Genomic DNA, 10,000 nt, shown 5'->3' with positions numbered 1-10,000 from the left:
AGAGAGATCAACATATCACAGGAAGTCAAAACTACGTTTGGCTGAAGCTTTTGTCAATACTGGAATAATATCACTCAACAATACATTAATAACTTTGATTTTCAACAACAGACATATTAATATAATAAATAACTATCTTTACCATTTAAACAAATGATTAACTTTACAGTAAAAAAATAAATATAAAAAACACGAACATATGTATTTAAATGCACACACAAATATTGAAAAATATATTCAACCACGATCATAAAAGAATAGCATGTAGGCGCCATGTAGAAACATAAATAAACACTTGCGCACACAAACACACATAAATTCATTCCTTTCTACACACAAACAAACTCAAACATATGCATTCAATAAGCAAGAGTACACACACTCACATATTATATTACTTATCCGTTTCAGTTTTGTAAACTTAGTTTTGAGACACTATATTTCTGAATTGATAAAGCTATCATCATCATCATCATCATCATCCAGCGCCAGATCTGCGACAGACATCGGCGATCATGGTTTTCCATTCATTCCTTTGCTCGGATGCTCTCAAAAAAGTCACGTTTCCCTGATCTTTCCTGTTACCCATTTGTTTAGGTTCCCTAAGCTTGCCCTCAATTTATACAAAGTAAAAAAAATGCTGATGAAAATGGTTGGAAAAAGTTCCAATCCTGAAAGATATAAACATGCTATGAACCACATATTCGAACTATTCTCCGATACAAAAAAAATACTGAGCAAACACTGTAGTAAATTCATAGGGTAAATCAATATTAATGAGAAAAGGGAAGGGGGAGGGGAGATGGTGAGAACGAGAGAGATACTGTTTTGGTATAAGAAGGAAACAACGAGAACAGAGAATGACATGTAGACAAAATAATGATTAGATCAATAAATATCTGGGCAATATTATGGATAAATCAATACAAATTTTGGCAATATTAAGAAAAATTGATAAACACACATACGTAGACAGCTGCCTGTGAGAACGACTAAAAAAAAGATACAAAACACATTACAATTTTTTTTTTAAACCTAAAAGAACACAAAAACATTACTCACAAATTTTTGGCCAAGAGAACATCCTTTAGAATAATATACACAAAGGGAAAAAATCACTGACATAGCAACCGGCCTTGAGAGTTCTTAAAACCCCCCAAACAAAACAACATTTTTTTAAAAACCCCTAAGTAAACCAAAAACATTTCAAACAAATTTTATGTCTAGCTGTTCTTTGTTCTTTGAAGCATTGCAGGATTAACAGTGAGGCATCATTTATTTATGACACAATCTCCTATTTCGGACTGGCTTTCGGAGTTCCCTCCCTGGAAGCCTTCACGTCAACAACCAGGTGACCCGTGTCCTGCGAGCGCTCCATCGTCGGAGGTTCTGGGTCAGGGTCAGAGGTCGCCGGCTCCTCACCTCTATCTCCAGGCTGGGAGGTGTCCTTGACCTCTGAGGTATCTCCAGCGTTGCCGTCACCCTCGCCAGCTTCCTGTTCTGGTTCTTCAATGACTTTCGTGACGATGGGAGTCTTCGGGTTCTCTGCCCCTGTCGAGGCCGCCTCCTGACCTCCCTCCCCTTCTCCTCTAACATTAATGTTAGAACCTGCTTGAGACGACTTCTTCTGACTTTCTCTCGATGCCGGTTTCTCTCTCGACGCCGGTTTCTCTCTCGACGCCGGTTTCTCTTTCGATGCCGGCTTCTCTCTAGAACCAATCTTTCCCCTAGATGCAGGTTTCGAACCCGGACCTTGCGGAGGTGTGGCAGGCACCTCCTCCTGCCCTCTGCGATGCTTCTTCGGCTCCTTTGAGGCCTTCCCAGCCTGCGACATCTCTGTCTTGGAGTCTGCCGTAGCCCTACTATCTCCCCCTTGTGACTTCCTGCCCGCCCCCACTTCCTGCGTCTCTGTCGCGGACACCTGCGAGTTCTTCTGGGACTGTCTTGACCCAATGGCCTGACGGTTGCCAGGGTGAACAAGTTCCCCCGTGTTGGCCTCCCCCTCTTCGTCTTTGGGCGGAGAGTTCTGTGGACCTGCCTGCATGTCGATCACGCCCGGCTTCGAAGCTGGAAGGGAAAGAACAAGGCTTAAAATCTCTAAATGATTGTTCCTGTGTTTATTGGTTAATAATAAAAATAATGATAATAATACTAACAATAATAATAATAATAATAATAAAAATAATAAATGTAATGATATATAAATAATAATAATGATAATAATATTATTAAGTGTAATAATAATATAATAATATATCAATAATAATAATAATAATAATAATCATAATAATCATAATGATAATCATCATAATAAAAAATAGAAATAAAAATAATTATGATATAATAATAGTAATAATAATAATAATAATAATAATAATAATACTGGTAATAAAATTAATAACAATAATAATAATAATAATAATAAGGATAATGATAATAATAATAATACTACTAATAATAATAATGATAATAGTAATAGTAGATAATACTTGTATAGTTAAAATTTCTGCTGAACAGCAAGTTCTATGCACTTTACAATCTATTCTATGTGTTTAAGTAAAGTGAAGCACAATGATGCCATGAAACAGATAAAAGATGATACTAAATAACATTCGTATAGAACATATTCCCGGTCAACAGCAAGCTCTATGCGCTTTACAATCTGTATTAAAAAGTAGACAATTAACATTGTGAATGTTCATTCAGGTGTACAAGAATGTAAGACAGGAAGAAATTTTGGTTTTGTAAGTGTTTTACAGTACTTGCAACACAATTAGGTCATATACGTGTCGAAGATTATACGATATGTTACTAGAAAATAACAAACACAAAAAAGAAAGAGGGGATATAAGGATGATAGATGTTTGATAGGAAAGAAGGAACAAACCATACCACAGAACCCACCAATCACTCAAACAGAGAGAAACGATAAAGAGAAAAACAAAAAGTAGGACATATCAGCGGCGCCTATATAACCACCTGCTACTTTAAATTAAATATGCTCTCAAAAGATTTCATACAGTTCAAGGTAGTACCTGGCTAAATATGAAATTCATAAATTGAAAGTAATAAACAGAAAGATGGTCTTATTAAAAATTAATTGTTCTCATATGGTTTGGTTTGAAACTCTACATGATTACTGAAATATTATTCTGAGAACAGAAAAGACTGTAACCCTAAAAACTGAAAAGTGAAAACCAATTCTACATCTACAATTGTTGTGATTCTATTAAGTAGAACCCATTTATGTTGCATTGAGGTGAAATTAGATGCTCATCAAAATAATGAAATCAAAGCCAATACAAATATCTCCACTAGCACAAAAACTGACAAACCCCTGATTCCACCTCATTGTCAAAATAACCCAGAATTTTTCCATCCATTTGACGATTTTGATTGAATTTTAGTTTTTTGGTTCAATGCTTTTTATGTCCATTTAAAAACACATTTATGTGTGAATTTTATGACAAATAAAAGGAAATTTATAGTTCCCAAGGACTCTAAAGCTTTGGAAGTCACACAATTTTGGTGGCCATTTTCTTGTTAAATTTACCTCTGAAATCAGGCGACCCCCTACCTCCATCAATTACAAATATCTCGACTTCTTTTCAAGACACTGAGTATTTTGTTTATCGAATGATGGACAAATGAAACAGCATTAAGATTATACCAATAGCTCTACAAGTCCGAAAATTGACGAGCGCCTGATTCAACCATATCTTGACACAATTCAAGTTGATAAAGACGTAAAATAGATTTATGTACAATCACACAAGCACTCACCATCAGCTGCAGAAGTTTCCTCTGCTGTCTTCCCCTCCACTCCCCTCGCATCCTCCCTCTGTCTGTTCACCCCCTCTTCCTCTGGCTCATTTCCTCGTGTCGACTTCTTTTCCTCCTCCTCCTCTCCTCCTTCCTTTGGCTCCTCCCCTCCCACTTTCTCTTCCCCTCCCTCTTCCTTCACTCCCTGATCCTCCTCGCCAGTTTGTCCAGCTCCCCCCTCATCATCCAACTTCCCTCTGGAAAGCGTCTCGCTCACTCGCGACGTCCTCGATGGTGCTCTGTCATTCTCTTCACCCTCTGGCACCTCTTTCAGCGTCTTCTCTCCATCTGACATGGGAGGCTCCCGGTGAAGTCCAAGGCCGGCAGGGAGAGGCGGGGCTTGTGGGGACATGGGTCTGTAGGACAGCTGTGAGCGCGTCGACTCTCCGCTCTCCTCCATGATTGTCTCACCTTCCAACTCCTCCTCCTCTTCCAATTCTTCTTCCTCCTCCTCTCCCTCCTGGCTGGATCGCATCATGGGAGGAAGGCGGTGCAGAAGGAGGAAGGCTCGAGATTTCTTACATCCACCCTCTGGGAGACCTGAGAGAAAAAGACAAAATGATTAAGTTTTTTATACAAATAAACAAAAGTAGCCAATAGATCTATTTATACAAGCAAGTGACAGTTAAATTTTTTTTTTAACTCCTTATCTCCGGCAAGCTGCTCCCAACAGCTTGTGGTCAGAATTGTTGTGCTGGTGAGCTGCTGGCAGCGCCTCGGACACATTCCTTTATGATGAATTTTGTTGTCGAGGTAGTTTTTGGTAATTACCTAAAACAGGTCTTTTTTACCTGGAGAAATTTCGTTAGATAAAAAACTAAGAAAATAAGCTCACTTGTTTCGATTTAATGACCAACTTAGTTTTACATATGTCACTTTTAGATTTCCTACCAAAAGAGGTCCCCAGCATAGTGGGTTTACCCCCCTCGGAGATAAAGAGTTAAATAATACTTGTACAGTACTTGCAACACAAACTGGTCATATAAGTACCAAAGATTACAGGTGCTACACTAGAGAGCAACTTACAAAGAAAAGAAGGAGGGATAAGGAAAGAAGGGGTAAGTCACCCCACTGCACCTGCCAACCACCCACACCCAGTGACAGTGAACAGTTGGAAAAAAATTTTTTAACAATTTCTTGAGGACATATACTGACAGTAAATCAATTATTATCTATTCTGAGCAGCAAAAAAAAAAAAAAAAAAAAAAAAAACAAAAAAAAAAAAAAAAAAAAAAAAAAAAAAAAAAAAAAAAAAAACCTTTAAGTGACATGCTGTAATAAATAAATTCTAGTTTGAGAAAAAGTATAAAGTCACCCCCATCCCCACTTCTCACTGCAGTTTCATCCTTCATACACATGTCCGATGGCAACGGGCCCTATATGGTAGGAAAAACTCTCACATACATAAATATCAGTTGCACTGCAGGTTGAAGAAAAAGCAGTCAACCAACCTGAGATCTAGCAATGGAGCACAAAAAGGAAGATGATACACATATCTCCATCCACTTTCCCACCTACCCATAGCACCTGTACATAATCACCCAGCCACACAGCAATTTCATGTATCTTGTCACCTCCCCTCCCCCTTCCCCTTTCAAGTCTATAACCCCTTCCACTCCCACACTCACCTGGGTCAAGTATAAAAGCTGCCCTGCACAGTGTCCAGTTCTCTTCAGGGGCTGGACATTTAACAGGCAGTGACCACACCTGGATCTGCCGGCTCTGGGGAGCGAATGGTCACTCAATGGTTTTGAGAAAATTACGACAGGGCTCTTCAACGGTAACTGGCGGGACATTTGGGGTATTTTTTCTGCCTCGTCAGTTACCGAAACTAAACACATCACAGAATTTGCATGAAGTACTTTTTAAAAATAACTGCATTCAATGTAATTTTTAATTATGTCGTTAAAATGTTCTGATCATTTAAAGTTTGATTAAATTAACTGATATGGAACTAAAGTGCTATCATTGTAAGAAAGTATAGTCCAAATGTCCCTATCAGTTACCTTAAATAGCCAGGCAGAAAATGTTGGCTCTTGTGATGTGGAATGTGATCCCGCTTTACAAATTTTTTCTTTTTCTTTTCAATGACACATGTATTGGTTAAAAATCTATAATTTGATCTTACAGTTTTTCTTCCTAAATCGTGGGTTTGAGTTTGCAAAAAGAGAAGCACATTGACACCATTACGGTCATTTTGTGCACGGAAGAAGTAAGTTAGATAGACAGACACAGCCAAGGGAAAGAAAAGAAGCAGGATCTACCTGTGGTGCCCTGAAACCACCCACCCTAAACTGTGAAAATTTAAAGACTTGACACAATGATGAAGAAGATGGACATTACTCTGACAGCAACAACAGTGATGCATATGACAATGATACAGATGAAGAGAATGGCGAGGTTAATGCTGGCGATACTGACATTAAAGAAGACAAAGAAGATGAAGAAAATGTCAATGATGATGCTGATGATGACCACAACAATGAAAAAGATGATAACAAAGAAGATGATGATGGTGAGGATGATGTATTTATATATTTTGTTTGTAAATCAAGCAAGACTCTCCCTCCTACTCTGTTTTTTAAACAATGGTGATGATGATGATGCTGACCAAGACAAAGACCATGATGATGATGATGATAATGATGATGATGATGATGATGACAATGACAATCATCAAAACCGGTCCAAACCTTGTTCATGTACACTGGTAGCTCACACACTCCTGGTCTCAAACCCTGACCATCCCCGTCCTGGGCCCGGTCGCCAGCGTCTGCCTCCTCCGCTTCCTCTCCTCCTCCCTCTTCTCCTTCCTTCTTTTCTTCCTTCTCCTTCTCCTCCTGTCCTTCTGTCTCAACTTCTTTGATGGGCTGAGCACTAGCGGTGTTCACCACAGGCTTCAGGTACACACACTTCAGAACAGTAGGCCCAGAGGAGCTACAGAACAATAATAAGTAATATAGAAACCAATACAACTTTAATGTAATAATGATCAAAATAATAAAAATTATAAAAACTATAATAAAAATAATAACTATAATAATCATAATATAATAATAACAACAACAATAATAATATTACTAATAATAACGGTAATAACAACAATAATAATAATAAATATTAATAACAAAAATAATTTTTAAAATATAGTGCTCTATCCCATATTATAAGTATAAGCTCTGAGCACTTTCCATCGATAACATGATAACTGAATGTAATACTTAATTAGCAAAAAAAACAAACATGTATTTAAAAGTAAATCAAACGAAACAAAGATAAAATCACACTTTTCATTTTCCTTATGCAAAACTCCAACTCTAGGCAAAGGTTAATCAAGAAAAGCCAAAAACAAAGAAAAGTGTTGATAATAAAAATCAAAAAACAAATACATCAATGAGAAAATGTCTTTCTGTTCATTTTGCACAGCCACAAAGCCCAACTGAATCTTTCCAATGCAAAAATTCAAAATTACAATACAAACATTTTTTTTCGATATTCACTTTCTTCAAGAATTAGTCTTCAAGAATTAGTTCTAAAATAGATATCAACAATCATGATTTGCCCTTTATTCTTCCACACCGGTGCCTTTAAAATCTTTATTTCATCCCGGTCTTTTCCTGTCATTCATCCCATCTAACAAAAAATACAAAACAAAATTTTCAATAACTCAAATGAAATTTAAGAATATGAGGTTACAATATTTTTTTCTTCTCTTAGTTTGAACAAGTCAATAGTTCTACCAGTGCTGACAATTACAAAAAACAACAACCCAAAACCAAAAAAAACAACCCAAAAACCAAAAAAAAATCAACATAAAGCAAATGAAAGATAAAGATAATTATTTTTGACTCTTTCTAGCCATTTTGAAAAACTAACATTTGTATCATCATTTAGAGCAGACAACCTTTTGGAGGGTGAATGCTAAAATTGTTTCAAGTAACAGGTTACATGATTAGAGCACTAGCGATTATTGTGTAGCGATTGTGCATTTTGTTGTCGCGCACAGAGACCCAAATTTGATTCCAGAGGGAAATAATTTTTATTGAGTATCTTGGTCTATTCTGCCAGGATGTAGTATTTCTCTCATCCCAAATTGTGCAGATGGGAGTGTAAAAATACAACTACATTCACATTTAAATTGAAATGGTTAGAGTATATTACAATGTTCATTTAATATCATAAGACAAGCTGAAAAGGGCAAGAAGCAGAACAATCCCTACCCACACAAACAGAATGACAGAAATAAACAGCAAAGAAGAAAGAAAAGAAAAAGGATTTATCGGAGGCACCTGCACCCACCAACCGATCATGATCAAAAGTGTGTAGATGAGAGCATTAATGTGAAGCATTGTAATACAACTGTTTTAGCATGAGTAAAGAGGAGACATTGACACATTCAAGGTTATAATTTAGTGTTGGAGAAAAAATAGGACTGACAGACAGTAACAACAAAGGGAACGAAAAGAAGCAGGACCTACCAGTGACCCACCTGAGACAATTCGACAAAGCCAAAAACACAAAATACAAAAGATGAAAATAAAAACCCAGCCTTCCTCTCTCAAACCTGTTCAACCCTGTTACCAACCACCCAAATCCCCCCTCTGTATCTTGTTCAACCCCCCCTCCCCCATTTTTACATGTTCTGTTTAAGACATCTCCCTCCATCACCTGTTCTGTTTGAGACATCTCCCTCCCTCACCTGTTCTGTTTGAGACATCTCCCTCCCTCACCTGTTCTGTTTGAGACATCTCCCTCCCTCACCTGTTCTGTTTGAGACATCTCCCTCCCTCACCTGTTCTGTTTGAGACATCTCCCTCCCTCACCTGTTCTGCTTGAGACATCTCCCTTCCTCACCTGTTCTGTTCGAGACATCTCCCTCCCTCACCTGTTCTGTTTGAGACATCTCCCTCCCTCACCTGTTCTGTTTGAGACATCTCCCTCCCTCACCTGTTCTGTTAGAGACATCTCCCTCCCTCACCTGTTCTGTTTGAGACATCTCCCTCCCTCACCTGTTCTGTTTGAGACAGTTTCCCTCATAGTTCCAGGCTGCGTTCTCCAGAATGAGGTCAGTGACGAAGAGACCACCCTCCTCCTGCTCTATCTCGTCGTGGTCAACCTGGTGCAACACCACCACCTCAAACTGGACCTGCAGACCATGAATTTGTCCGTTGGTTATTATATGATGAATAAATATACATTAATGGCTGACCGCAAGAAGTGATTATATTCACTTTTAACAGTTTCAAGAAAAATGAGTTTGAAATTTTGACAACATTGAAATTTCTCGAACATAGTCAATATGAAACGTTAATATTTTGATACTGAATGAAGCCACAGCTTAGATATTTACAGAGGTAAAAGAGTGGCTTAAAATCTCACTACCCATATCGATAACTCCATTTTGACCAAAAGTGACTTCTTGCACTCAACTATGTGTATATAGTTCATTTGGGTGAGTAAAGAAAAGCACTTGTCTCCCGCATGCCTGTGAGACTTTATGTCGTGGCCAGCGTTGTAGAACTCTTACCAAACTAAACTAACTACAGAGAAGTACAGGGTGTACCCACTTAAAAGGAAATAACTCAGTCATCTCTACATTAATATCAACGAAACTTTGAAAAAATGAAATCAACCATGAGGACGTCAAATTTGTAAAATGACAAAAATCAGTCAATGTGTTCGAGAAATATTAAGTTCTAAAAATTTCAGCCAAAATCAGGTAAAACGCCAAATGTTATTTCTTATAAGCGTCCAGCTACAAGGGCTGTGTCTGTGGTACAAGAAAAAGACAACAACAACAGCCACCACCACCACCAACAACAACACCAACAACCACCACTCATATCATCCAAAGACACCCTGTCCAGTATAGCCCTCTCCTGTCTGAGACAAAACCCCCAACACCCACAACAACCACCACCACCACCATCATCAACAACAACAACATCACCACCAACAGCCACCACCACTCATATCATCCAAAGACACCCTGTCCAGTATAGCCCTCTCCTGTCTGAGACAAAACCCCCAACACCCACAACAACCACCACCACCACCATCATCAACAACAACAACATCACCACCAACAGCCACCACCACTCATATCATCCAAAGACACCCTGTCCAGTATAGCCCTCTCCTGTCTAAGACAAAAACCCCAACACCCAACAACCACCAC

General features: G+C 38.3%; 1 protein-coding gene across 1 annotated transcript in view; it reads right to left on the bottom strand.

Annotated features, from left to right (window-relative positions):
• Positions 1–1,021: 1,021 nt before the first annotated feature.
• LOC101862933 (dynein beta chain, flagellar outer arm) overlaps positions 1,022–10,000 on the bottom strand; it is a gene marked incomplete at its 5' end in the record, with an annotated part of 108,331 nt that continues 99,352 nt past the window's right edge. The window contains 5 exon segments of the mRNA XM_013080521.2: positions 1,022–2,067; positions 3,784–4,362; positions 5,451–5,544; positions 6,516–6,759; positions 8,832–8,968. Coding sequence (XP_012935975.2) covers positions 1,295–2,067; positions 3,784–4,362; positions 5,451–5,544; positions 6,516–6,759; positions 8,832–8,968 — 1,827 coding nt within the window.

Source organism: Aplysia californica, unplaced genomic scaffold, assembly GCF_000002075.1.
Source record: "Aplysia californica isolate F4 #8 unplaced genomic scaffold, AplCal3.0 scaffold00090, whole genome shotgun sequence".
In the NCBI taxonomy this organism is placed as follows: Eukaryota; Metazoa; Mollusca; class Gastropoda; order Aplysiida; family Aplysiidae; genus Aplysia; species Aplysia californica.
The sequence above is the reverse complement of the archived record's forward strand: the minus strand, read 5'-3'. Positions and strand labels throughout refer to the sequence as shown.